The sequence below is a fragment of the Mustela lutreola genome, chromosome 10 (assembly GCF_030435805.1).
Source record: "Mustela lutreola isolate mMusLut2 chromosome 10, mMusLut2.pri, whole genome shotgun sequence".
Taxonomy (NCBI): domain Eukaryota; kingdom Metazoa; phylum Chordata; class Mammalia; order Carnivora; family Mustelidae; genus Mustela; species Mustela lutreola.
In genome coordinates this window covers 23,339,738-23,367,502 of record NC_081299.1, presented here as the reverse complement: position 1 = coordinate 23,367,502, position 27,765 = coordinate 23,339,738, and the positions used below count along the sequence as shown (strand labels likewise).

Genomic DNA, 27,765 nt, shown 5'->3' with positions numbered 1-27,765 from the left:
GACCGGCCAGGACGGGAGCCGGGCTGCCAGGATCCAGACTCACGATCTGGCCCCCATGGGGTCCTGTCCCTGCCAAGGGCCCTTCCACCCTCGCAAGCCTGGGACCCCTGGGAAAAAGAACCCAGAATGGTCAAGGCCAAAGCCCATTGCCCCCAAGGCATTGTGGAAGACAGAGGGCAGGTCTAGACCTTGCCTTTGCCCCTGTCACAGTCCCTGTGCCCGCCCAATGTCGGGGCTGCCAACAGAGGTGTTTGGGGACAAGGTGAGGAAGCAGCAGGTGCACACTGAGGAGGCACGGCGGGGACAGGTTGAGCGCTGTCACCATAGCAGGACACCACGATCCTTGCAACGGCACTTGTTTAAAAGACAGAAAAGGCCCAACCAGCTGTACTTGCAAGTCTGCAGTCTGCAAGGTCTGGACACCATAGCCTGGGCCTTCCCACCTCTGCCCACGCCCCTCACCATGAGGCGGCAGCTCCTGGGCTCTGGAGCGGACCTGCCCTCTCACTGCAGAGCCTCTGCCATGCCCCGCCATGGGGAGGCCTCACCCCTACCGTAGGTCTTAGGTTCAAAGCCACGTCTTGGAGTTTTCTTCTGACCCTGCACATCTCAGTAAGAGCCATCAGGCCTCTTGACCCAGCCCAGGACATCTCTCCCTCCTACTTGGCGACAAGCCCTCCAGACCCTGAGCTTTCCCATGGCTGTTCCAGAAACAACTAATATTTGTTGCCATAGTCAGTCAGTCAACTAATGCGGCTCTCACTGAGCACATTCTCTTTATCAGGCTCTGTTCTAGGCACCAGGGATACTGTAAACAATGAGGGGAGGTTCTCCCCTTGTTGACTTTAGGAAGAGTCAGATGATACAGGGAAAACCACACAAAGGACACAGAATCGCTCCCAGTAACGATGGCTATGCTGAGAAACAGAGTGCACTAAGGAAAATGGGGAGGTTGATTTAGACTGTGGGGTAGGGGAGACTGGGGGGGGGGGGTCAGGGCCTCCATCTTCCTCCTCCCTAACAGATTTCCTATTCTGTGCACTAACAGGCTTGCTTAGGGGTCAAAGCTCCTTCTTCCAGGCTGGATACCCAGGAACCCGCCACTCACCACATGTTGGCTCCTGTTACTATTTTCGTCCCCATTTCCTGCCACCATCATACACGCCCACCCTGAGCAGAGCCAAGGGCTGGCGTCCCTGGAGGTCGAGAGAAGGCTAAGGCGACCTCAACTCTTGGCCTAGCCTTTTGTCTCAGTTCCTGAGGACTGACAGCCAGAGAAAGGAAGGAGTCACGGTTCTTGGGGACCCCCACTCTGGCCCCAGAATGGTGCCAAGCCCTTTAAAGACATGCCTTTCCTGACCATGGCAGCGTCCCACGGGGCGGGGGCTACTATCAGCCCCATTCTGCAGGTGGGGAAACTGAGACCCAGAGAGGCCACAGCAGCTAGGTGCAAAGCCAAGGTCAAAACCTAAAGGGCCTTGGCTCTGGGCTCCATGCCCTTCGTGCAACCCAGCAAGCTTCCAGAATCGACACAACAGCTGATGGCAGCAAAGACAAAACAAAATGGAACGGAAGAAAGAAAACCACTGAAAACAATATAAATGCCCACCAACTGAGGATCAGTCAAGTGACTTAGAGAATATTCATTCAGGAGGCTCCCTTGCTGCTGCTTGAAGAAGTGAAGCAGGTGAATGCTTTTCGCACTCTTGTACTGTCGGCCATGAACACACCTTGGAGCTAAAATGATCTTGGGCGCCTGGGTGGCTCAGTGGGTTAAGCCTCTGCCTTCAGCTCAGGTCATGATCTCAGGATCCTGGGATTGAGCCCCGCATCAGGCTCCCTGCAGGGAGCCTGCTTGCCCCTGCTCCCCCACCTCTCTGCCTGCCTCTCCGCCTACTTGTGATCTCTGTCTGTCAAATAAATAAATAAATAAAATCTTTTTTTTTTTTTTAAAGATTTTATTTATTTATTTGACAGAGAACACAAGTAGCAGAGAGGCAGGCAGAGAGAGAGAGAAGCAGGGTCTGCACTGAGCAGACAGCCCGATGCGGTGCTCGATCCCAGGGTCCTGGGATCATGACCTGGGCCGAAGGCAGAGGCTTTAACCCGCTGAGCCACCCAGGCGCCCCAATAAATAAAATCTTAAAAAAAAAAAAACTAAGTTATAAAATGATCTCCAAGTGGGTATGAAGCTCAGTGCACACGTGTGCCATGAACAGCACCTGTTCATTTGTTTTACGTCATCTCACTTTCTATCCAAAGCCCCATCCCTCCAGGCTGGTAGGAAATTCAACCTCAGCCCTTCTTCACTGTCCTCCCCAGCACACTCGGGGTCCATTCCAAGATATGTGACCTCTATGGGGTCACATAGAGCCATGAAACAGCGGCAGAGTGGGAGAGACCTGTTGCCTGGTGGAAACTGAATTTCCATTCCCCCAGACACCTCCTTCCCCAGGCCTGAGCAGCTCCCCTAACTCAGCAGGAACTGGGGTGCCCACCCTTGCTCAGGGAACCCACAACCTTCTGTTTCTTCTTCACAGAGAACTTCTTTAGGGTCTCGGAGAAATGGCCCATCTCTCATCAAGTTCCTACAGAGGCTCGCTCTTTCTCTCTCCTCTCCCTCCAGGAGGCACCTTGGCTGCCCTCTCACTGCCCCTCCCCCACTGCCCAGAAGCTTCTCAACAGACTGGGCTTTTGGTTGCCAAAGCTAGCAGGGGAAGTTATTTTGCAAGTAACCTCCTTCTCCTGCTTCCCACACTTCCTCAAAACTCCCCCAAGGCAGGGAGATCTAGAACTTTCTTCTCCTGTGTGTTTCCTAAAGGAGAAAAAAAATTACTATCTCAAAAAACTATCTTGTCAGTTTCTCCTGATACTAAACATATGTATATTATATAAATGCATATTTATTTCCAAATATATACATGGATACTGCATGTGTGTGCTATACTCTTGCCACCCAATAGTCCTGAGTCATGGAGACCAGTTTCTCTAGTTTATTATTTTTATCATTGCTGAAATTAATGATCATCTCACATGTCATATCAGAAATACATTCAGCAGCGAGGAACTAATACCCAACCACCAGGGGCTGAAACACATTGACATTTGTTTTCCTCACATAACAGAAGCGCAGGGACAGGCCCAGCAGGACACGTCAAGCACCCAGAGCCCTTCCAGTTCTCTGTACTAGGTCCTCACCTTGTTGGTTTCTCACCCTCCGGCTTGTTGCCTCACTGTCCCAAGATAGCTGCTGTAGCCCCAGCCATCTCATTCGTGTTAAGATAGAAAAAGGGGAGAAGGAGCAGCCCCCCCCCCAAAGAAGAAAAACAGCCCCTTTCCTGGAACTGCCCCTTAGCCTTCTCCTTCGGATGCCATTAGTGGGCTCGTTATGAGGTACCCACTGCTCTCCAGGAAGCTGCAGAGGGACCCCTTGACTTTTCCAGCCTTCGTGATACTGGCTAGAAAGGGAGAGGGGATGAGGCATGTCTGCTGGTTAACCGCATCATCTGGCTCCGCCAAGCACCAGGCTTTATGGTTTACAAAACCGCCACTGTTGCCATTTTACAGAAGCGAGGTGGGGCACACAGGACTGGAGCTGAGCCCAGAGAGCTTTCCAGTCCCCACACTGATCTGTGGGCTTCATACCTGCTCTGCCCAGAGAGCCCTTCGACAGTCTGGTCCAGAGCTATGCCCTTCTCTGTCACAGACCTGCCTGTCAGGGACTAGCCCTCAAAAAGGGCGGTGTCCTATGGGCCTGTCCCACAGACCCATGAAAGACAGGAGGTGACAAAAGAAAGTGAGAGGGGAGAGAGCCCACGGAGGAGAGCGTATGAAGGAAAAGAGATGGGAGGTCAGAAAGGAGGGGGGTGTGGAGGAGGGAGGAAGAAGGGGTGGGGAGGAAGGTGGAGAGAAAGGGGGGAGGGGTGGGAGGGAGGACATGTGGAAGCCATGGTGCTGGGCAGCAGGAGACAAGAGGCCAGACCTTCTGCAGGCCAGACCCTGCAGCCAGGCCCCTGGGTGGGCAGCAGTCAGCCCTGACATCCGCCCCCACCTCCACCACAATGCCCACCAGGTGAGTGAGTGTGACCACCGCCTGACTGGGGGACTGAATGGCCACTGGGGAAATAACATCAGGGGAGGGGAGGCCCTTTGACCTATTTGGGAGAAATCCAGGTGGCTTCTCAGAGGTGGTGACCTCCAACTTGGGACATGAAACTCCTTCACCGGGAGTTCAGACTCTTCAGCCGGGCCTCGCCTCCTTCCCGATTAGGCCCACCCTGGCCTAGACCCTGGCCCAGAACTCATGCTCAGTGCATGTTTGTTGAATGAATACTTTGAAAACTGTAGAGCAACATGGTACAAAAGCAGGACAAAATAGTTCACTTCTACAAATTCATTTAAAAACAAAAAGGTTATCAGGAGCATGGTGTGGGCTTTTTCTCCCAAAGGTGAAAGGAGGAAAGACAGGAGGTTCAGGCTGCTCCATGGAGAGGGTTTCCTTGGCCTCAAACACACCCAGGGCCAAGACCTTCCCCAGGATCTGTCCCAGGGTTGAGAGACAACATCCTCTGCCCCTCCCCTAGTCCCCACCCCACCCCTTCTCTTCATTCCCGGGCCCTGGCACCTGTCCCAGCTACCAACCCTCCCCTTCATTCAGGGAAATCCTTCTAAAATACCACCTGGACCATGTCACTGCTCTGTTTGAAGCCTTCCAGAATGATTACCTCACACCTTCACTGCTTCTACCCTGCTCCAAAACCTTCCACGGCTCCCCTCTGCACTGAGGGTAACATCTGGTCTCTTCGCCTTGGCCCTCGAAGGCCTGTGTGATTGGGTCCCCGCCCACCTCTCAGCTCAGCATCTCCTGACCTGCACGCTCCACGATGACCAGCCACCCCGCACTCCACACTGTCCTGGAACGCCCCACTCTCTCTTGTTCGCATGCTGGCCCCTCTGCCTCGAGCATTTTCATTCCTCTAGAGCTGGCTGGTGCCCACTCATTCTGTAGGATGTCTGTCCTCATGCCCAGCCCTTGGCAGGCCTCCCCTCAGTATAGCCCGGGCACCCCCACAGCCCTTGTGACCCACGAGCTCCCTGGAAACAGGCTGTGTCCCTGGCCACCACACCCCCAGCACCCAGCAAACCCAGTCACGTCCTATCTATTAGTCACACCCGCAAATAGAGGGGGTGCATGGCCTGTGGGCAGCCACCATGTCAGGACCAGGCTCTGGGGCCACAGTTAGGAGCCTGTTGTTCCCGCTGCATTACTATGCGCCTTCAGAGACGGGAACCCATGGTGCTTATGGGGCACCCGCCGGGCTGCTAGATCCATGCCTCACAGCAGCTCGGCAGCGGGAGGCATCCGTTCCACTGAAGGGTGAGCCGCCAGTGCCCAGAGGGGTAGGACTCGCCTGGAGACCCACACAAGCCCCATAGCTTCCAAGATTCACCGGATCCAGACCCACTCGGCTGACTCCAGTGCACGTCCCACCATGCACTAAGTCTGGGGCTGGGTCAGATTCTTCTCTGCATTCCCCAAGGTACCTGGCCCAGAGCTGGTGACAAGGACTATGGCTCTGGCAAGAAGAAGGAGTAGGACCCTGGCGGCGGAATGGAGATGGACGGGAGCTCAGGGCGGGCACTGGCAGGACGATGAAGATGGCCCCATCAGCCACCAAACTCTCCACTCCACCCTGACTCTGGCCTCACCACCCACCATGTGGACACTGCTGCAGTGCCTTTCCTGGCCTCCAGGCTCCCTTTATCCTCCTTCCCCTGTAGTCTCCCCTTCCTCTGCCCCAAGGCTCTCCAGGCCTTACAGAACAGAGTCTGGGGTCCCTCATCTGGCCTCCTCTGCTCTGACATTGTTTCTGCCCCCACACTGGCCCCAGAAGGCATGGTGGCTGCGCCCGAGTGTGGGGGGCACAGGACACGGGCAGGTACATACATTAGCTGCTTTATTGCGCAAAGTTGTGGAGACTCAGTAAGGCACAGAGTCCCAGAAGGGGGCGGCGCACCCTGGGGGATGTGGTCAGCGCCACCTGGGGCCTCAGTGCTGGGGACCCCATCCTGGGGAGTGGCTCTGAGGGTTTGTCTCCTTGGGATCCCTTTCCGGGAGAGCCTGAAAATAAGGGCCCCTTTTTTCCCAAGAGGGCGAGTGCAGGGGATGGGGGACAAGGGTAAGGAAGAGGCAGCTCTGTGGTCTGGAGGCAGTGGGAAGGTGGGGCTCAGGTTTGGGTCTGAGGTTCCCTATCCCCAAAGGCACTAAGAACAGGGGGCCCAGCTCCGGAGCAAGTCCTGGAGGTGGGCTGGGGTAGGGGCTCAGCGTGGCTGACTCCCTGAGCCCCAAGGCACCAGTTGGGCGGGCTGCCTCAGCTGAAGTCCCGGTTTGGCAGGAGGAGAGGGGCCACCAGGGTCCACAGGTAAAGGAGCAGCCCCGCCCAGCTGGCGCAGATCTTCACCCACACGGCGGTCCACGTGCTGATCAACTTCCGGGTCTCGCCGGGTCTGGAACACACCATCGTCCCAGTGACCTCAGTCCTGGTCCTAACCCTACGACCCAGTTCTGACTCCTGACTTCGACTCTGGCTCTTACTCTGTAACTCTAGCCCCCCCATCTCTGATATTTTTGATACTAGGCCTTGGTTCTGTCTTTGACCTTAAATGTGGCTTTTGATTAATACCACAGACCTGACGCTGACCTCAATTTCAACACTGACCCCAGTCCTAGACTCTAATATTAATACCTGACTCCTGGTCCCTGCCTTTGGGACCCCAGAGCTCCTGACCTTAGTCCTGACCTCCAACCTTGACTCTGACCCTCAATCCTATAGCTCCATCCCTGAACCCTGACCTTAAGACCAAGTTCTGATATCTCTGACCTTAATTCCGACCCTTGACTCTGTAACACCAGTCCTGAGCCCTGACCTTGTTTCTCTGATCTTAGTTCCGTGACTTGACAACTTCAATCCTGGCTTTATAGCCTGCTAACCCCAATTCTAACCAGAAGAATCAAATCTGTGGCTTTATATGGCCCCAGTCCCCAACCCTTGACTTCAGGACTCCTATTCTTGACCCTGTAACCAATTCTAACCTCACACTCTAAATCCTCATCCTCTGAGAGTCATGAATCCCAACTCTGACCTTATACTCTTGATCTGTAAGCCTCATCTGCCCTTGCACAGGACCAGCATCCCCTCCTGTAACCGCCCCCCCAACACCCTATCTCAGGCACTTAGGGAAGGCACAAGCCACTGAGCAGACTGGCTTAGCAGCTGGGGCCTGGATGTGCAGACTCTGCGGAGGGTCCCAGACAGACCCCTCTGTGGCCAAACCTGCCGCAGGCATCAGGAGAAGCCGGGATAGAAGGAGGGGGGTGGGGGAAGAGAGAGGATGTATGCGGCGCCCACGCCTCTCCACAGCCCACACAGTCCATGCCCGGCCTGGGTTCGTGTACCTGTACCAGTTGGTAAGGGTCATCATGATGTGCAGGGACGCAAGCACCAGGCAGAAGTGGAAGAAGGAATAGCTGTAGGTGACGCCATCCTGCTCATTGTCGAAGGCCTGGCCCCGGCACTCTGCCACCACCTGCCGCTGCTGCATGATCTCTGGCGCCGACTGGCCCTCCTCTGTCTGCATCAGGCTGTTCACCTGCCGGTGGTCCGAGGAGCGCAGCCTGTCGGGGAGGGAGGGGAGAGACAGGGAGGAAGCCCCCGGGGGCCTCGTGAGCCATGGCATTGGTCCTAAGGGTGGGCATGGTGGTTCCAGGCCCTTGGGGCCTGGTGACCTGGTGGTGAGGCTCTGGGCCCACCCACTCACTGCTCTGACTCTGAACACCACTTCCACTTCCTGTGTGGCCTTAGGCAAGACACTTAACCTCTCTGAGCCTCTGTAAAATGAGGGGTTACAGTACCTCCCTTGTAGAGCTGCCAGGAGCAGTAATAAGGTAAAGCCCTCAGCACTGTGCCCAGCACAGAGTATAAACTAGAGAAACAGGCGCTGTTATTCGGGCTGTCCGACTGCCAATCCCGAAAATATGTACTGAGTACCCAGTACTGCAAGGGACCATCCCCAGGACAGCATTCACTGGCCATATTAATAATGAAGAGTACTCATTTGCCACTAAGTTTGTTTTCCTTCTAGAGTAGTTTTACTAATGACGTCCCCTTTCTTCATGTTTATGATAAAAAAAAAAAACCCACCAGCAGTAATGATTTTTTTGGTCATTTCTGTAATGAGGTCTTAATGTTTTAAATAGTATTTAATAGAGTGAGACACACGGGCAATTCTGAAAATCCAACTCACATTTGGGAAAAAAAAGTGACCCAGAAGGAGATGGGGACCGCATCCCACCATGCTGAGAAGTCACCCGCGGAGCTTCCCCTGACCCCTGTCATCATCAGACATCATGGGGATCTCCAGCGCTTGCAAGCCCAGGTCCTGGTGACACGGCTGGACACGGTTGCCGTCCTCAGTGGTCCCTGTCCTTGTGGCTGCACCTGCTTCCTTGCTCTCTGGGTTTTAAGAACTGTGTGCTAAGGGGACACCTGAGTGGCTCAGTCAGTTAGGCGTCCTATTCTTGATTTTGGCTCGGGTCACGATCTCAGGGTTGCAGGATCGAGCCCTGTGTCTGGCTCTGCACTCAGCAGGAGGTCTGCCTGAGATTCTCTCTCTCCATCTCCCTCTGCCCCTCCTCCTGCATTCTCTCTTTCTCTTTCTCTTGAATAAATAAATAAAACTTAAAAAAGCACTACATTTTTTTAAGCCCCCTGGGCTCTCAGAGGCACAGCCCCGTGACCACAGTCCAGGGAGGTGAGTCTGGGGAGCAGCAGGGGCGCCACTCTGAGTCTGGGGGCTCTGCAGCCACCATGCAGGCTCAGACAGGGGGCCGCTCCTCCTGAACCTCCCGTCTCCTTATCTGTACAGGGAGGGGATCTGGGTCTTCCCTGGTTGAGAAAACCATCAAATGAGGCAACAAAGCGTGACTTCCTCAAGCTTTGAAAAAAGGGCGAAACAAAATATGAAACAGCCTCAGAATGTTGGGAGACAGGTGTGCTGCTTAGAAGAAAACATGCCCTGCCCGGAATGGATGGACGACTCTGGGAGGGCAGGGGAACTGGGCAGAGGCCTCCTCCAGGCAGCCATGCAGGGATGGAGAGCAGCGCCGGCCGTGGGCCCCGCAGTGGCCCACAACAGCCACTCACTTGCTGCCCCCCAGCTGTGCAAACTCTCCCAGTTACTTGCAATAAAAGCAAACAATGATTTGGCACCGACTACTTGCCAAGTTCTTTTCTAAGTGCCTTATGCATACTAACTCATCGACTGCCCTTCCACAACCCTGCGAAGTAGGGACTATTTTTATCCTTGTTTGACAGATAAGCAAACCAAGGCACAGAAAGGTGCAGGGACCTGCCCAAGATCGCCCCGCTGCTAAGTGGTATGGCCAGGTTCAAACACAGGCAGTTTGGCTCCAGAGTCCACACTGATAAGCCCTTGCTAAGAGGCTCCTTTAAAAAAAAGCTGTTATGTGCTATTCAGTCTGAGCTGCCCTCTCCCAGGTGACATTGTGGGGTCCCCATCACCACTGGCATTGGAGGTTACCATCATCCATCATCACAAAAGCTCAGAAAGGTGAAGCCACTTGCCCTGAGACCCCACAGCAGGTGAGTGACACAGCCCACCCCTGCTGGCCGCAGTCCAGGTTCTTCCCTGGTCCCCCCCACCCCGAGGTGCCTTCACCCCACTGAGCTGGACACATGCCAGGCTGGGGTGCAAGAAGAGGGCTCTGGGCCAGGAGGCAGCATCCAACCATGCCCCTGCTGCCCAGTCATGCTGAACCCTCAGAGAGATTCCATTCTGCACGAGCACAGGGCTGGACCTGTGTTTGCTAAGGGCGCCTTCCTCCTTGGTGTCGGGGCTCCCATGTCCTCCCCTCACTCGCACGCTCAGGCGAGTATGATGCTCCCCCAGAAGTCAGATGCCTCCCCCATACCCGATGAAGAGCGTGCACAGGATAAAGACAATGAGTCCCACGATGTTCGGGGCATCCCACCAGTGAGTCTCGTAGCCATCAGGGCCCGCCAGGATCGTCCCGTTGCCGAAGTGGGTCAGCAGGTGGGGGTTGCATTTCTGGTCTAGAGATGGGAGCATGGTCCCCCTCAGCCCCTGTAGGCCAGGTCTGAGGAAGGGTCGAGAGCCAACTCGAATGAACAGACAGACATACAACTGACCATCCAAATCCCAGCAACAGACAGCACTTGGCAGACAAGCGACAGAGAAAAGAGTTCCAGAAACAGCTAGGGTCCTCCTACCTCCCTGAAGGACTAAGAGGGGGTACAGGCTGGGCTGAGATGTCCCTGTCACCTGTGAGGGTCCCCACCCTGCTGGAAACCTTCTGCTGACCCAGGAATGAGCCCAGGCTTCCCCAAACCCAGGCCTATACTCACCGGGGACACTGGACAGGGCAAGCCAGGTGACAAACATGGTGTAGAGCGTGATGACCGAGGCCTGCAGCAGACCCGAGTTGGGCTGGGCTTCCTGGTAAGAGCGGTCCATCAGGAAGAGCCCCGTCAGACCTGGGGCGGGGGCGTGGGGGCGCCCCACCTGCACCTAGCTCGCTCACACCACACCGGGGGACCTCAGGAGCCCCCGCCACCCTAGAGCCATCCCATCCCACACCCCTCAGGAGAACACAACCCCTGGGCCACCCACCCACCACCCACCTTGCCCACTCAAAGGTGGAGTCCTCGTTCTTTCTCTAACAGACTATCCCCGTTGCTCCCCTCTGAGAACGCCGCCCCAGAGCGGCACCCGTTCACATTCTGAATTAAAGCCCTCCTTGCTTTGCTCCTGCCTTCGTTTCCACCTGTCCCCCACTCCCGCCAGCAAGCTCCTCCCCACCGACTGCGCTCCAGCCAAGCTGGCCTCCTCTCTGTCCACAGAACCCACTAAACCCTCCCCCACCTCAGGGCCTTTGCACTCGCTGTGCCCACTCCCTGACATGGTCCTCCCCAACGTCTCCACACAGCCAGCCTCTCCTTGGCTTTCAGGCCTCAGCTTGGGCGTTCTCAGTGAGGCCCGAACACCCTCACCCCCGTGGCAGCACCCGCTCCCCTCCCTGCCGCCCCCCCCCACCTTTGCCCACTCTCTTTTATTTCCCACATAGCATGTAGGATCCCAAATTATCTCCCTTGGCCTCATCTCCTGCCAGCTGTTCTTCCCCACCCTCACCACACACACGCTTGGAAACAGGAATCCAAACTTGGATAAGCAGCGCAGGCTCGGGGTCCAATCTGCCAGCGCCGCCCCCCGGCTCACCCCCTGCCCCCCAAGCTGTGTGATCTCAGGCGTGTCTCTCTCCTCCTCTCAGCCTCCTCTTACTGGTCTGGAAAGTGGGGATGATGGTGATGCCCGGACTACGTGACAGGAGAGGGCATGGAGCTGTTGTTAGTCTCCCCTCACAGCTACATCCCAACATCTCCAAGAGCCCAGCACACAACAAGCGCTCTGGAAGTCGTCGCTGAATGAATACTGATTGCTGTGTGAGCTGGGACACAGGCATCACTCTCTCTGGGCTTCAGTTTTCTCACCGGGAAATAGAGGCTCAGATGAGAAGGGAGGTTCCCCACCTTTCTGCTAAAGACCCTCAAAGGCTCCCCAGGCTACCTGTGAAACCCCCAGTGGGCTGAGATCTTATCCCCAACCGTGAGGCACTGCTGGGCTCATAGGGCTCTCTTGCTGAAGAGCTCACGATGACCTGGGGGGCCCATCCGTTATGCCAGAGGGTCTGGGACTGGGGCCTGCAATAGCACCTCCCAACACCGCTTGCTGAGGGGATCTGGGAGATGTCACACAGGGATCCTCCCTAAGGGTCTCCCGATTTCCATAAAGACAACAAGGATAACAATAGTTAATACCTGATAGATATCTATAGGCCAGGCCCTGTTCTCTGGGTTCACAAACTCTATCTCAATCCTGCAAATAACTCCAAAGCGTAGGTATTACCCTCATTTCTACATGGGAGAAGAGAGAAGCACAGAGGGGGTAAGGCACTTACCCAAGGACACCCAGCAAGTAGCCATGAAAGCTATGACTCGAAGCCAAGGAGGCCAACTCGGGAGCCCACACCCTTAGCCTCTATGACTGATGGCCTTTCCCCAAGACCCCCAAGTTCCTACCAGAAGTCCCCCCACACCAAGGGGCCCGGCGTCAGGACGGGCAGAGACAAGCAGACTCACCTGGACCTTGGGCAGGACAGCGACAATGGAGACACAGAAGCAGAGAGTGAGGTTGAGGCCAATGAAGACCTTGCCTTCGTAGCAGGTGCCGGGATGAGTGTAGTAGATGAACAGCAATGTCACGGCCGCGATGGACAGCGTGTAGAAGAGGAGGGTGAAGAAGAAGAGGCCTGGGCAGGAGAGGTGGCGAGAGGCCGGGTCAGGAGGCATAGAGACCCCCCCACCCTCGAGGGGGGCTTGTCGGGAAGCCCCATGTGTGGGCCCTCGGCTTCCTCAATGGAGGAATGATATCAGTGTCCGTCACTCACCAGCGCCTGGATGAGCTGTGGCCCCATCTTAAACTAAAAGGACTCATTTGCCATGAATAAGTTAACCATGGAAAGAAATACAGTGAACACAAGAGTCTTTCATAAAGTCCCCTGGCCGCACAGGGACCCGCTGAAGCCCAGCACTCTCATCGTAGAGACTGGCTGCTTTCGAGAGGCATTGAAACCTAACCGGCCCCTCACTGAGCCCTCCTCCTTGGTCAGCACAGGAGAATGGAAATGGAGCTGAGCGGGGGACCTGCTCTGCCCCCAGGGCTTCAGGGACCCAGTGTTTTTCCGTTTGGTCTGGGCTGGCTGCGTGAGGCCCATCCTGCAGGAACCGCTGAACTAGACCCCACCAAGGCCTCTCTCCGGTCCGGCTCCCCTCTTACCGCCCCCCAAAGTCACCCCAGGACCAGCTGCCCCTGCCCACACACACATCCCCCCTTCCTTCCATCAGGCCCAGTGGGTTCCACTGCCGCCCCAGAACATGGGCCACTCCAGATGCCCCCTGAGGCTTTCCTCCAGCTTGGGGACCCACTGCTGCTCAGGCTATGACGACATCCGGACATGGCTCACCTGCATACCAGGCCCGGGAGTCACACTCCTCGGCCTTGCACAGCCACCGCTGGTTCCAGCAGTGAGCGAAGTCGATAAGCAGCACCAGCTGGATGAGGGTGAAGAGGAAGGAGCCCACGACACCGAAGTAGAACCAGACTGCGTGGGGAGAGGGAACAGGGGTGAGGGGGCGAGGCAGTGGGGAGGCAGCCCGAGGGCCAGGCTTTATGCCATGCCCTGCATTGGGGAGCCTGGGAAGTAGCAATATCCATGCTCTCAGGGACCCCCTAGGCATGTGCGAAGAGGCAGCATGGCAGGGCATGGGGCAGGGGTGAGGCTGGCCCCACCCACCTGCCCCCCAGCCCACCGCCATATCGCCCAAAGGCCATGTGGCCAAGCACCAGAGCGCTGTCTCCTACCCAGCCAGCAGCAGCCTGAGGTCTGTGTACGGAGGCAAAGCGCAACCCTCACCGGTGCTCCTCCCTCTGGAGACCCCACCTCCCTCCTGGGACCACCTCCCACACAGGCCCTCCCACCAAGACCACCTACTGTTGGAGAAGGAGCCCTCAGGGATATAAAATGCGCCCACGGTGATGGCCACCAGGATCAGGAACTTAAAGAACCAAAATCTGTTGGGGGATAGACCAGGGCACTAAGTGGGGGGAGGGGACCAGGGCTGGCCCCCAGAACCCCTACCCCCAAGAGCAGGTCCTGGGTCCTGGAGCAAGTGAAGAGGGGTTTTCTGATGGTCTGATGAGCATAGTCTGCCCCGGCCCTAGAAAAATCCCTGAGGGACAGAGGGAAGGACTAAGTCAGAGCGACGGTGGCCACCCAGGTTCTTGTCCCAACTGTGTCACTTAAGTGCTGTGTGGCCTTAAGCATGTTCTCACCCTTTCTGACTTGTATTTCTTCATCTGAGAAGTGGAAAGAGCTAAATGAGCTGATCGCGGTGCTCTGGTGGCTCCTGAGTCTGGGGCAGGGCCCGGACACCGCTGGAGACCGTTCAGGGGCAGAAACTACGGTGGGGGTCCCGGCTGCAGGCTGGGGGGGGTGCCCTCACCCGTTCTGGATGGCAGCCCTGGGGTCCCGGCTGCTGCGCACGCAGATCATGAACAGGGTGAAGAGGAAGAAAAAGGCCGCCGTCGCAAAGCACATGCGGTAGACGGCGCGGTGGCCGAGCAGGGAGCCACAGTCGATGTGGCCCTGAAGGATGACGGGTGTCGTTGTGGCCCCCTCCTCACACACCCACGGCAGCTGTGGGGAGACAGAGCAGCGTGAAGGCCCCCTGCCCGCAGAACCCTGGGCCAATTCTGCCAAGGCTCCCCACTTCCCTGCCATCTGGACCCCCTCCCAGCCCTGGGGCTGAAGTCCTGTGAGTGGCCCCTGGGGACAGATCGTGACTCTCTGCTTGCTTCCCTGCTGTCGCCCCCACGGCCTCTGGACCGCACGGCACTGTGGGAAGCAGGACTGAGTGTTCTCCCCACCACTTACGCCAGAACCCCCGGGGACTCCAGGGGAAGGTGAGATTCCAGGGCTTTCTCAGACAGAACCAGTGTTTGAGGTGCAGTCCGAGAGTCTGCATTTCTAGCACACTCCCAAGGGCATTCCCACTTCCCCGTACACTGAAATGTCAGAGCCACTGGCCCAAATACGGCCCCGGGCCTGTGTCAGGCTCTGAGATGCTGGGATGAAGGAAAGACTGAGGACCCCAAACAGGGCTCGAGAACTAAGGAGGGAAAAGCACGGCCCAGGTGGGGGACAATGATGATCCATTGTCCATAAGATTCTCCAAAGGACCCCAGGCTTATGAGAAACAAACTCTCCTCCCTACATGAAGAAACGCCTCCATCTCCACCTCCGGGGACACTCCTGCCCAGCCTTCTCGATGAGCTGGGACCTCAAATCGCACGCCTCCTCCACCCCAGGCCTGGAGCACTGGGCCTGCACTTGAAAGCTGGGTCCCACGGGCTGCCCCACCCCCTGCCTGCCGCGGGACCCCTCACCTTGTGGAGCCGACTCTCCACGCTGGGGCTCAGCATGATGATGGACACCAAGACCCCCAGGAAGAGGAAGGCCGTGAAGATGAGACGGGTCACGGTGGAGTTGGGGCTGGAGGGGCAGCAGCTACACAGGACACAGGGGGCAGAGCCGCAGAGGCAGGACACCTGTGGGAAGGACAGGGCCATGGTGGGGGGACGGTCCCCTTACTCCCTGCCTCCTCTCCTCTTCCCCCTCCCCCTTCCCCAGCCAAGCAGGAGCACCCTCTACCTGCCCTCTCCATGTCTCCAGATCTTTGCCAAGCCTGCCCTCCCTGGACCAGGCAGGGGCGCCCTCTTCCTCCTCAGACATGATCCCATCGAAGGTTCAAGCCCCAAAGGGCTCCAAGGAAACCAAGTTTCGAAAAGGTTGGGTCACGCTGTTTCTTAGGTAGGGGGAGGCAGCGTGGTGAAGGATGGATGGATGGATGGATGGATGGACCGCTCCAGACCAGCTCCAACATGGATAAGCTGTGCAGTGGCCCTACACACCTCACTCAACCTCTCAAACCTCAGTTTCCTCTTCCATAAGATGAGAATCATAACAGTATCAACTTTTCACAGGAATTTTAAATTACAACACACTCTGGCTTTCTTTTCCCCCCTCGCGGTTTAGCGTTTCTCCCTGGGACTGGCTTTCTCGTTTAACTCATGTTTGTCCACCTCCTGTTTCCAGCATGTGAGCTCCGCCAGGGCCCGGGGTTTGGTTCGCTGTGTAGACCCAGCTTGGCTCACAACAGGAGCTCAGGGACTATGGACTAACAAATGTAACGTGTTTGGCGTGGACCTAGACACATGTAAAGTCAGCAAGGAACAGTCAGCCTGGGATAACCATGTGCTGAAGGAATGGAAGACAGAGTTGTGAGGGGCTGTGATCTCCTGCTCTGGGGCTGGCCCTGTCCCAGACAGCAGGGACAGTCTTCCCCTCCCCCCACCGCCCCTCCCCCTCTCCCAGCTCGGCTGCCCAAGCTGCCATCAGCCTCTACCCTCCCTGGGGCCGGCTGAAATCATGTGGGGCCTGGTGAGGCCACTCTGTTCCCAGCTGGCATCCCAAAACAGACTGACCCCTCTGGGGAGGGGACCTACATGCAAACACATCCAGTCACCAGTTTCTCTCCCCTGAGACCACCCCAGCTCTTCACCCAGGTATGTAAGAGTCAAGAGCTCTCAGGAAAGACACCCAACAACCATTCCCCCGGTCATGGTCGTTGTTGCCCTGAGTGTCACTGACAGGGGCCTACTTCAGACTGGGGATGCAGGGTCCCTTCCTTGAAGAAGTGACATTTGAGCTGAGCCGAAGAATGAGGGGGCCCTCCCCCAAGCAGGGGGAAGAAAGAGTGTTCCAGACAGAGGGAGCACAGGCAGAGGGCAGCTCTGGGGCGGGCAGGAGCTGGGCGATGGAGGAAGAGAAAGAGGCCCCTTGTGGCCAAAGCTTTGGGGGCAGATGGCGAGTGGCAGGTGGGGAGGTCAGCCAGGCTGGCGAGGCCGGGCCGCCATGTGCAGAGCCCTGGGGTTGATCCTAGAAGCAGAGGGCATCCATCGAGGGTCTGAAGTTAGGAGGGACAGGAACAGGCTTACGCTGAATGACCGCCTCAGTGGAGGGCAGGCTGAAAGGGGCACCTTCCTCCTCAGAGACCCTGCGGCATTCAACTTTCTGGAATGGTCTCAAAGTGTGCGATACACTCTGCTTGAGGTGTAGCTGCATTCCCGTCTCCCCTTCCCTTCCTCCCAAGAGCAGAAACGCCCCTGGAAATGTTCCTTGTTACCCATCTCTCTCACCTACAAGGCCAAGTACAACATGGTGGCTAAATGGAACACCGGCAGAATGAATTTCCTCTTCATGGTTCAAATCCTAACTGGCCCAGCAACTCCTGGTTACGTCTTGCAGCTCTCACCCCAAGCCCTGCCCTCCACCCCTGACTGCCTTTTGGGGGTGAAGGGATAAGCAAATGCCAGAAACGTATTTTATAAACCGTAAAGAACATTCTGGCTCTGAGACAGACTAGCGATCAGCCCCATTTTACAGATGAGGAAACCAAGATCAGAGAAGTTAAGATGATGTCAGAGCCACCCAGCAAGAGGACAGCAGTACTAAGATTCAAGAAGAGGGACAGCATCCCTTTAGGAGTTGCTGGGTCCAGCGGTAAGCCCCTTATCTACATGACCCCATCACTGACGTCCCGCTTTATAGACGGGGAAAATGACTCGGAAGAGTGACACGACCAAGGTCACAGGGCAGGTAAGCCAAGGAGCTGGGGTTCAAGCTCATGTCCGTCTGTATCAAGGGCCCACTAGCTCACTGATGGCAGTCTTACTTAATTTCAAAATATCCCAGGGATGGAAACAACCCCTCGGCTGCCAGAGGAAACCCACAGTGGCCCACGAGCACCGGTCTTGGGAACCATTTGTTAAAGTGCCCAAGTCAGGGCCTGGTTCTGAGTTGTTACCACTTCAATCTGAGACATTTGACACATAAGAAAAACGGCCCCATGGCCCTCGGGGAGCCTAGCCTTTCAATTCACCCTGATTCTTGGAGATCAAAAGCCAGGTGTTCCTGACATCCGCAACCTCAGGATTTCCAAGGGCCAGTAGCCAGAGAGAGGAGGTCAGGGAGAGAAAAACACACAGCAGCCCCCACCCCCGCCCCCACCAGCGGCTGTTGACGCATCCCTGGAATCGCTCATGCCTTCTGACCCAGTCTCTGCTCCCCTAGGCATCCCTCCTACAAGAACCTCCTCTTGCATAAGTACCAGCCCCCAGGGGTAAGGGCAGACGCGTGCATACGCACACACATACACGCACACAACAAGTTCACTGTGGCACTGCTCATACCTAGAAGTACTAGGGGGGATCTTAAAATAACTAAATGCCCATCCGTACATCATGGTCCCTACAAGGGATCTCCACTAAGTGCTACAGACCTGTAGGTAACACTTAGAGGGGTACATGTAACAAAGTATAGGGAAATATCAATTCTACCTCAATAAAGCTGATTTTGTTGTTAAAAGAGAAAATTTTTAGATTAAGACGAAAAACCAAAATAGGCACAAAGCTTTGGGTTTTATGAGCTTATTAGAATCTTAAGAGACTGCCAATAACCTACATGTCCTGTGCTAGGGGCCCGTGGTGGTCCCTTTACTCCATGGAACGTTACAGGGGCAGGAAAGAAACAAGTCACGGGGACACAGGGCAACACAGACTAACATTTATGACACAAGGTGAAAGGCCAAGGCAGACATGACATTGGTCCTGTGCTAAGATTACACTCCCGCCCCCAACGGGGCTCAGGGGAGTAGCAGCAACAGAGCAACACCGAAACACGGGGCATGGTTTCGCAGTAGCTGGTTCTTGGAATGGGGAATCAGCTCTTAGAAAGCCCTGGGTCTTATAGTTTTCAGGCTGCAAGTCTCCTTGGCATTCATCTGGTCTGGACTATCTCTAATGAAGAATCACCCAGAAGGCAGCCTTCGAAGCTCACCACCCCCTGAGGCGAGCTGGACAGCTCTGGAACCATGTGCGGTTTGGCCTGGTGGGAACAGGCTGTCACCGATCACTCACACTCTCTTCTGGTTGCCCCGAAAGCCAGGGATGTGGGTTCTCGGGACCATTCCTCGGGCACCAGGAAGGCAGGGGAGGCTGCTAGGGTTGGGGCCACAGTTTAAAGTTGTTTTGTTTCAAATAAACTGACCTAGGAGCACCTGGGTGGCTCAGTTGGTTAAGTGCCCACCTTCAGCTCAGGTCATGATGGAGTCCCGCGTCAGGCCCCCTGCTCAGCGGGGAGTCTGCTTCTCCCTCTTCCTCTGCTCTGTGTGTGCATGTGCTCCTCTCTCTCTCTCAAATAAACAAAGTAAATCTTAAAGATAAATAAATAAACTGATCCTCCACTTCTGGGTATTAGTCAAAAGCAAGGACTCAGACAGATACCTGCACACCCATGTTTATAACAGCATTATTCACAATAGTCGAAAGGTAGAAGAAGGCCCCCCTGTGTCCATGAACTGATGTATGATCAATAAACACAGTGTGGGATACTCATAAAAGGGACTATTAATGAGCCTTAAAGAGGAAAGACATTTTGGGGGTGCCTGGGTGGCTCAGTGAGTTAAGCCTCTGCCTTCGGCTCAGGTCATGATCCCAGGGTCCTGGATCGAGCCCCACATTGGGCTCTCTGCTCAGCGGGGAGCCTGCTTCCTCCTCTCTCTTTCTGCCTGCCTCTCTGCCTACTTGTAATCTGTCTGTCAAAATAAATAAATAAATAAATAAATAAATAAATAAATAAAAAGGAAGGACATTTTGACACCTGCTACAACACAGATGGACTGTGGAGACATTGTGGCAAATGAAATAAACCAGACACCGAAGGACAAATGTCCTTTGATTCCGCTGATATGAGGACCTAGAGCAGACAGATTCACAGAGTCAGAAAGTAGACTGGGGGCTTCCACGGGCTGGGGAGAGGGGCATGGAGAGTTATCAATGAACGGGTAGCAAGTTTCAATTGGGGGAGGATGAGAAAGTTCTGGAGATGAATGGTGGAGATATTCTCACAACAACGTGAATGTAATTAATGCCACTGAACCACACACTTAAAAATGGTTAAAATGGTCCGTTTTATGTTATGTGTATGTTACCACAATCGGGAAAAAGGAGGGATCTGTTTTCAAGGAAAGGTAAGAAGTCAGCCAGGTGAGGAAGAGGGAAATGTTCCTACAAAGGGAACAACAGCATTGGTGGTTCAGTGGTAGAATTCTCGCCTGCCAAAGGGAACAACAGCACGGGCAAAACTGCAAGAAACACTCTTTTAGGGGCAGCTATCAAGAGAAGAAGGCAGAAGGCTGATGCAAGTGTTGGCCAAGGTCTCTACGGGCCGCGCCAAGGAGTCTGCACTTTTCCTGAAGGCAATGAGCAAGCATCACGCAGGAGAAGCGGAGCATCAGATCTGCATTACCGCTTCGGCCACAGATGGAAGACAGATGCCGGGGGCGGTGCCCAGTACCTCTAGGAACAGGGAGAGCGAGCTAGCAGAACAGACGTCAAGGAAAAGGAGGCAGAGCCTAGAGCTTTTCTTGTGTGTTTCAATCCACAATATTTCCCCTTTTGGATACTACCGTTCATTTGGGATGATATCAGTTCAATATCATGAAAATCAATAGGTATTTTTTAAAAACTTTAAAAGGTTTATTTATTTATTTGACAGAGAGACACAGAGAGAGAGAGGGAACACAAGCAGGGGAAGTAGAAGACGGAGAAGCAGGCTTCCTGCCGAGCAGAGAGCCTCGATCCCAGGACACTGGGATCACAACTGGAGCCTAAGGCAGCCACCCAGGCGCCCTTGATAACCATAAAACAAACAAACAAACAAATAAATAAATAAATAAATAAATACACACACACACACACACACACATACACATATATTTGATATATATAATATGTCATGGTACATCATATATATGTCATGAAATAAATTACAAGCTTCTTGAAAACTAAACAAAAGTTACAATGCAAATTTCTTAAAATATTTTATTTTATTTTATTTTTTTATTTGCTAGAGAGAGAGAGAACACAAGCAGAGGGAGCGACAGGCAGAGGGAGGAGCAGGCTCCCCACCGAGCAAGAAGCCCGATGTGGGGCTCCATCCCAGGATCCTGGAATCATGACCTGAGCCGAAGGCAGAGGCTTAACTGATGGAGATACCCAGGCGCCCCTAAAGATTTTATTTTTAAGTAATCTCTACACCCAGCATGGGGCTCAAACTCACAGCCCTGAGAGCAAGAGTCACATGCTCTGCTGACTGAGCCAGCCAGGTGTTCCTAAAGTGGTAAATTTTTATGTGACGTACATTTTGTCACAATTGGGACAAATTGGGATGGGGTGCACCTTGCAGACTCTGTGAACAGCTCCAATACTGGCCAAGCCAACCGGGGAACAGAGGAAACCCAGCAGAAAAGCAGTCGGCCCCCGAACTACTCAGGGCACACGCACCACCGCGGGCAGCACTAATAGATGACCTAGTCTGGGCATAGCCACCAGCTTGCAGGAGAGCCTTAGACAGGTCTCTTTTCCCTGCTGTGGGACTCAGTTTCCTCAGACATAAGATGGGCTGCTGGGCAGGGCAGTGAAGTGGCTCAGAGCCCAGGTCTACCGTCAGTCCCAGTGTCCCTGGTCCCCCACTTCTTCGAATGTGATCTGGAGCACTTTCTCACTTCGGGATGCTTACAGCGGCCACTGCAGGCCAGCTTCGTGCGAAGTATGTCAGCGTGCCCCCTCCATCCCGCTTAATCCACACAGAGCACCATTGCTCTCTCCACTTCTTCACTCTCTGCCCCTGAGGGAGGGGTGAGGGGACTGTGGCCGCAGTCACACAGCCGGGGAGAGGCCACATCAGGATCTGAGTCCCATCCTCTGCCCTTCCATGCTCCCTTGAATGCAGAGCACAGACAGATCCAATGGCATTCAGATATTAGACAAGGCCCTCCCTAGGCATTTGCTCACCGTCTAGGCCACCAAGTGTCGGCTGGCCTGGTGACTCCCACTGCATCATGGGCCCATCTTACCTCCTCTGAGCCAGGGCTTACCCTTGGCCAAATACAAATGCTGACTGAAAGGCATGATGGGCAGATGCAAATGGGTCATGCCTGGAAGTCTTCTCCCTAGATCCACAGACTCCAGAATGTTCCCCCAAAGATGCCCAGGAACCCCCTACTAGAACTTTTCTCCTATGGTGCACATCTCTGTTGAAACAGGTTGTTTTTGATTTGTTGTTTCTTTGGTTTTTTTAAGTAGGCTCCACACTGGGCATGGAGCCCAGCACAGGGTTTGAACTCACAACCCTGAGATCAAGACCTGAGCTGAGACGAAGAGTCAGTTGCTTAATTGACTGAACCACCCAGGCGCCCCTGAAATAGGTTATCAGTGTCCAGTAATACCCAACTGTACCACTTAATACTGCGTGGCTGTGCGGAAATCACCTTCCCTCTCTGATCCAGTTTTGTCTGGATCATTTCTGTCTGTCATTTTGTCTGTCATTTCTGTGAAATGGGAATCACGAGAACTGCCTCACCGGGCCTGTGGCTAAAGTGAACGAGAAGACACACACACAGAGCTCACCACACGCTGGTTTGTGCCACCACTGAACAGCACCGGGTCCTGAGTGAGGACACCCTGGTCGTGGCTGCTATTGGTATCATTAACGGAGATAAGGCGACTGTGTCAGAGGGCAGGCGAGAGAACCAACCAGACAGCACGGCAAGGGCTCAGCACAGTGCCTGGCATGTGGTAGGAAATCAGTAAATGTCTGAGGTCAGGAGCCCCAGGGAGGCCACTTGAAAGGAGGGACAGGTCCCCTGCAGACATTAGATACTCACTAAGTGGACCTCCCAGTTCTACCCTGGACCAGCGCTGTCCCTCAGGCACCCGGGATATGAAGGGAGGGAAGGTGTGGGCGGAAGCCTGGACCACGAATCAGATTTTAATCTTGACTGTCCAGCTTCCCATCCGTTGTCTGTGCAACCTACAGGAAGTCAGCTAACCTCTCTGAGCCACAGTTTGTTGAGGGTTTGAGCCAGCCTGTCAGGTGCCTTCTGGTCCCAGCGCTGTAAGATTCCATGACTCAGTGGCCAACTTAGGTTGCAAAGGGATTCTCCACCCACTCTCCAGGAGGTTACAATAGTGCCACTCACCGTGGCCAGTAAGTAGGTGGGGCACTTTTCCATCTCCCTCAAACAGAACCGTGGAGGAGGCAGATAGGGAGACAGAGGCACAGGGAATTGGCAAGTGGCCTCTCAGCCTCTCCACATGGACCACTCCCAGGCCAGCCTGGCCAAATGGAAAACAGGTCAACCTCAAGGAAGCGCTCTCTCCCCTACCAGGAAGCAAACTCTTCCTGGCCAGACCCAGCCCAAACCTAGAATTCGCTGGGCAGAAAGGAATCTCAGAGACCTGTTCTTCATTCCTGTGGGCATGGGCCCACACATGCGCACACATGCTTCACAAGTAGGTAAATGGAGGCCCATAGCGAACAAGAGAGTCCAGGGGCCCACTCTAGAGCCTCTTGGTGCATACATCTTTCTCAGAAAATGATTGCAAAGTAATCTCCAGATCCCTAAGCTCACCAACCCTACAGCCCATACACACACACACACACACACACACACACACAGAGGAATCAGGGACAAAGGAAAGCAAGTCCTGAGATTTGCAGCCACCAGACCCCCCTCTTCTCTCGGCTTCTCTTTGTGTAGGGCAGAGGGGGAGGGAGCTGCCTGAATGAACCTCAGATTTAATGAGGGGAAGAGGGAAAGGAGAGGGGGCTGGGAAGAGGGAAAGGAAAAAGGGCCTCCCAGCTCCTCCCCTTTGCTGGCTGCAGCCCCAAAGCAGTACCCCACCACCACCACCACCCGCACACTCTAGCCTCCCTCAATTCCTGGGTCTTCCAAGCCAGAGCTGGGCTTGCTGGCAGTTGGCAACCCAAACCCATCTCACTCAAGCGTTGCTTAGGAAGGCGGATAGGGGCTTCCTCTCCACCCCCATTTCAGGCTCCCGGGCCTAAAGGCTTGGGCTCACTGGGGAAGTCCCCAGGACTTAGAGTGAGCTAGTCTGAAAGAGGCAGAGACCAGGATGCAGAAAGACAGGCTGGACCATAGGACAGACGGACACCCGTCAGGCAATGACTGATGGAGAAGCCACGGACGGACAAAGAGAGCGGGATAAACAAATGGACAGAAACAAATGTCCGACAAATATAAATGCGCAAATTGAGGTCGGCGGGCCGGGAGACAGACTGACGGACGGATTGCCAGAGGGACAGAAAAAGACACTGCAGAGTGGGGCAGGGACTAGGCGGACCACACAAAGAAGTAAGAACGTCTGAGAGAGACGACAGGCAGACGGCGAAAATGTCCCCAAGTTGGGCGAGGTGGGGCCCCAGCGCGCACCCCCAGCCGGGGTTCTGGGCCTCAGTCTCCCCAGTCCCCGGGAGGGGAGCCCTCCCAAGGCCCGCCCCTCCCCCCGCCCCGCCACCCGGGCGCGCCCCAACCCCTCCCCCGCGGTAACCCGAGCACCGGACACCAGCTGTCCCCGGCGCCCGCTGGTCCGGGATGGGGGTGGGAGGACCGAGGGACTGGGGGACCCGAGGGGCGCGGTGGCGGGGTGCGGGCCCAGAAAGACAAGTTTGGAGGAAGGAAAAAGAAGAAACTATGTGGAGGAAGAAGACGGGACAAAAGTGCGGGGCCGAAGAAGGAGCGGGCGGCGCGCGGGTGGGTCAGGACTCACGCAGCTGAGCACGGAGCAGGCCCCCAGGCAGGCCCCCATGGTGGCGGCGCGGGGCACAGGGCGCGGGGTGCGGGGTGCGGGGCGCGGGCGGCGGGATTGCTGGGGCTCCGGGCGCCCGGTCCTGGCCCCGCCCCGTCCCGGTCGGGCCCCGCCCCCGCCCCCGCCCCGCCCCGCCCCACCTGCCGAAGCCTCTCGCCGCTTTCCGACGACGCTCGGAGCCTCCGGGGACTCACCTGGGGCAGGTGTGCCCGGAAAGACCGGTAGGGAAAGTGACCTGGCCTGGGACTCCCGCAGCCATGTGAGGCGTGCAGCGGTACCCGACTCTGCCCCGGCTTCAAGCCCTGTTACAAAGCGAGGTTTTGGAAATACCGAGACCTGGGTTCAAACCCCAATGAGGCCACAGCGCGACCCTACAACACAAGGGGCAGAAGCCAGGTGATGGTCACCCCAAACTCCTTGGCGTAGAGCCGCCACCCAATACATAGGTGTTGTATGGTGCATGATCTGATAAAGAAACTTGGGCAATTCACTTCACCTCTCGGAGCCTCAGTTTCCCCATCTGTAAAACGAAGATACCCACCTCATGGGGCTGTTCCAACACATAGTAAATGCCTGACAAATGGGAGCTCCTCATCATCCCTGTTTCTCCTAACACCCTGGCCTCACACTCCTTCAGCCATCCTTCCCTCCACCCACCCCTTCTTCAAGAACTACTGACTCCTGTCTTGGTCCACACGCTCCCCTGAGCCATTCCTGCTGGCTGGCTTATTGCTCCCCAGAGATGCCCAAACGCTGGCCCCCAGCTAAGCTAAGGAGGTCAGAAGGGTGGGTGAGTCACATTCCCAGCCAACTGCCCCATACAGGTAGGTGAGGGAGACCCAGAATCGGGGCTCTGTAATTATTCTCAGTTTACCCTCCAGCCCTCTCTTCTCTCAACCCTGGACAGATAATGTTAGGGCAGGAAGTCTAAGTGCCTCACAGCTGGCCCTGGGGCCAGAGATCCGGCCTGACTGCCCCTTGGGTGATTCATGGAGCCAGGCTATTAACTGTGCCCAGGACTGTTCTACAAACACGCCCTACATCTTCCTTCCTCCCCACTTTTGTCCACATGATGCCCTCCCCTTGGAAAGTCCTTTTTTTCTCCTTACCACCCACCCCCGGCTTTCTGCCTCCAGAAGCCTCGCTCACATCCCATATCCTAGTGAAGAGAACCACTACTATCCCCAAACCACTACCTGGCCCCATTAGGAATGAATATCCTCCAACTTCCCTGAGTCTCTACCACATGGACCTATGTTACAGTCTTACAAATAACTCAAGTTACCAGAAAGCTGGAGCAGGTGCCGAACTCCTTCACCTACATGGTCCCATCCAAACCCCACAATCACCCTAAGAAGGAGATTCATTCCCCACTCCATCCAGTTTGCAGATCGGGAGACTGAGGCGCAAAGTAAAGTGACATGCCTCCCATAAGCCCAGCTCTGAATCAACATTGGCTGTGATTATTGTGGTTGCTGTTTCTGTTGCTCACAGGTCAGAAGGGCAGAGCTAGAAGATCACCTGGCCTGGCCTTGACCTTGGAACCCAAGGCCTGTCCCTGACGTCCCACAGCCTCTCTTGGAAAACAGAGTGGAAGATATTCTCTCTCTGTGCAAGAATAGGTGCGGTCCTTCCCTAGTCGGAGACCTATTCTCTATTAGAGACCTATTCTCTATTCTCGAGGAGCCACGCAGGGACTGTCCAAGTCTGGCCACCCCTCCCCTGACCTGGGTCCAGCACCAAGCCCAGCACACGGGAAGTGGTCTTGTGGAATGAATGCATGTCTGAACCTCCGCCCCAAGCCCAGTTTCCTCAACTGGTTGTGACCAATGGTCTGATCCCAAAACAGCCCATCCACGGTCCTCCTCTCTCCAGAAATCCTCTGCGTCTGCAATGCCACCACGCAGTCTAAAGGGACCCTTCCCACAGCCGTCCACCCCACCCAGTTCAGCATCATTTGATACTTGTGCCCCAAGGGCCAGACTCTTCCTTCCTCAGCCCCTTCCCTTCCCATGGCCTGATCCAGGAGAAAGCACCCAAAACCAAGACAAGCCATAGCTGAGACTCTTCTTCTATCAGAGCCTCTGTCACCCTCGGCCATCCTGGGGGTCACTTCACCTCCCTCCCCTCCCCTGAAATGGAGATGCTTATCCTGCTTAACCTCCCAGAGCTGTTGGGAACATCAAGAAAGCACTGGAAGAAATAGGCAGTTGTCTCAAGGGAGGACGGGTTTCACGGGATCTCAAGTATTTTTTTTAAAGATTTTATTTGTTTATTTGACAGAGAGAGAGAGATCACAAGTAGGCAGAGAGGCAGGCAGAGAGAGGGGGGGAAGCAGGTTCCCCGCTGAGCAGAGAGCCCGATGCGGGGCTCGATCCCAGGACCCTGAAATCATGACCTGAGCCGAAGGCAGAGGCTTTAACCCACTGAGCAACCCAGGCGCCCCCCACCTGGTTTTAGATTACAGTTTTCCAGAGCAAGGCATCGCACTGCCCTTGTCCTGATGCCACCCCACCCAAGATCCCCAAGACCTAAGCAAGGGGCCGTCGAGGCCTCTTGAGGCCCCCATGGCAGCCTACACGGAGGGGCCAACCAAGCTGAAGATAACTTACCGGGTTGCCTCGTCCCGGTGACGACTCCTCCTCCTTCAGCCTCACGCTTCTCATCTGTAAAAGGGAGACCATAGTGTTTGCTCGAGCTACCTCAGGGGATTATTGAGAGATGAATGAGGAGGTAGATAAAGTGGCTTCATTACTTCTATCTTGCCCATCCCACCTACCTGTCTCCCAGTCTTGAACCTCCTTCAAGGACCAGAGTCATTCTCTCTGTCACACCTCCAGAGGCGAGATCAGAGTCAGCAGCTGCATGACCTTGGCAAGTCACCCAGCCTCTCTGAGCCCCACTGGAGGTTGAGATTCAGGATCACTGCCTTTCTTTCAACTACATTATACCACGTAAACTATACCCATTGAGAGAAACCTGCAAGAGTCATCTAGTCCATCCTTCTGTGCCCATCAACCAGCCCAGACAGGTGCTCAGATCTCCAGATCCCAAAGGAAACAGCCTCTGGCTTCTTGGCTACTTCTTGGCAGCTCACCGCAAGGGTTCACCAATCTGATCTCATTAGGCCTCGGTTTTCAAATCTCAGTATAGCAATAACCCCCTGCTCAAGCCCTCCAGTGCCCCGCCCCCGCAGTGTTCCCCAGTCCATTCTTGTCCCATCTCCACTCACCATCCTCCCGTCCATGAGGACTCAGATGCAGTGTGGCTTGGAGCCTCCTATCCACAGGGCCTCGGTCTCCACACTGACCTCCACTT

At 55.3% G+C, this 27,765-nt stretch overlaps 1 protein-coding gene across 2 annotated transcripts; it reads right to left on the bottom strand.

Annotated features, from left to right (window-relative positions):
- Window positions 1–5,940: 5,940 nt before the first annotated feature.
- Window positions 5,941–27,074, bottom strand: SERINC2 (serine incorporator 2). Of its 2 annotated transcripts, none has more exons than XM_059136551.1 (10): window positions 27,060–27,074; window positions 15,103–15,264; window positions 14,160–14,353; window positions 13,649–13,728; window positions 13,121–13,258; window positions 12,237–12,406; window positions 10,446–10,536; window positions 9,992–10,133; window positions 7,457–7,675; window positions 5,941–6,507 (listed from the first exon to the last, which is right to left on the bottom strand). In XM_059136551.1, exons 2-10 carry the CDS (start codon window positions 15,136–15,138, stop codon window positions 6,372–6,374), a joined length of 1,206 nt encoding a protein of 401 aa, XP_058992534.1. In that variant the 5' UTR covers window positions 15,139–15,264; window positions 27,060–27,074; the 3' UTR covers window positions 5,941–6,371. The 2 variants fall into 2 exon arrangements, with proteins under 2 accessions (XP_058992534.1, XP_058992535.1); XM_059136552.1 differs by lacking the exon at window positions 27,060–27,074 and adding an exon at window positions 24,409–24,547.
- Window positions 27,075–27,765: the final 691 nt, after the last annotated feature.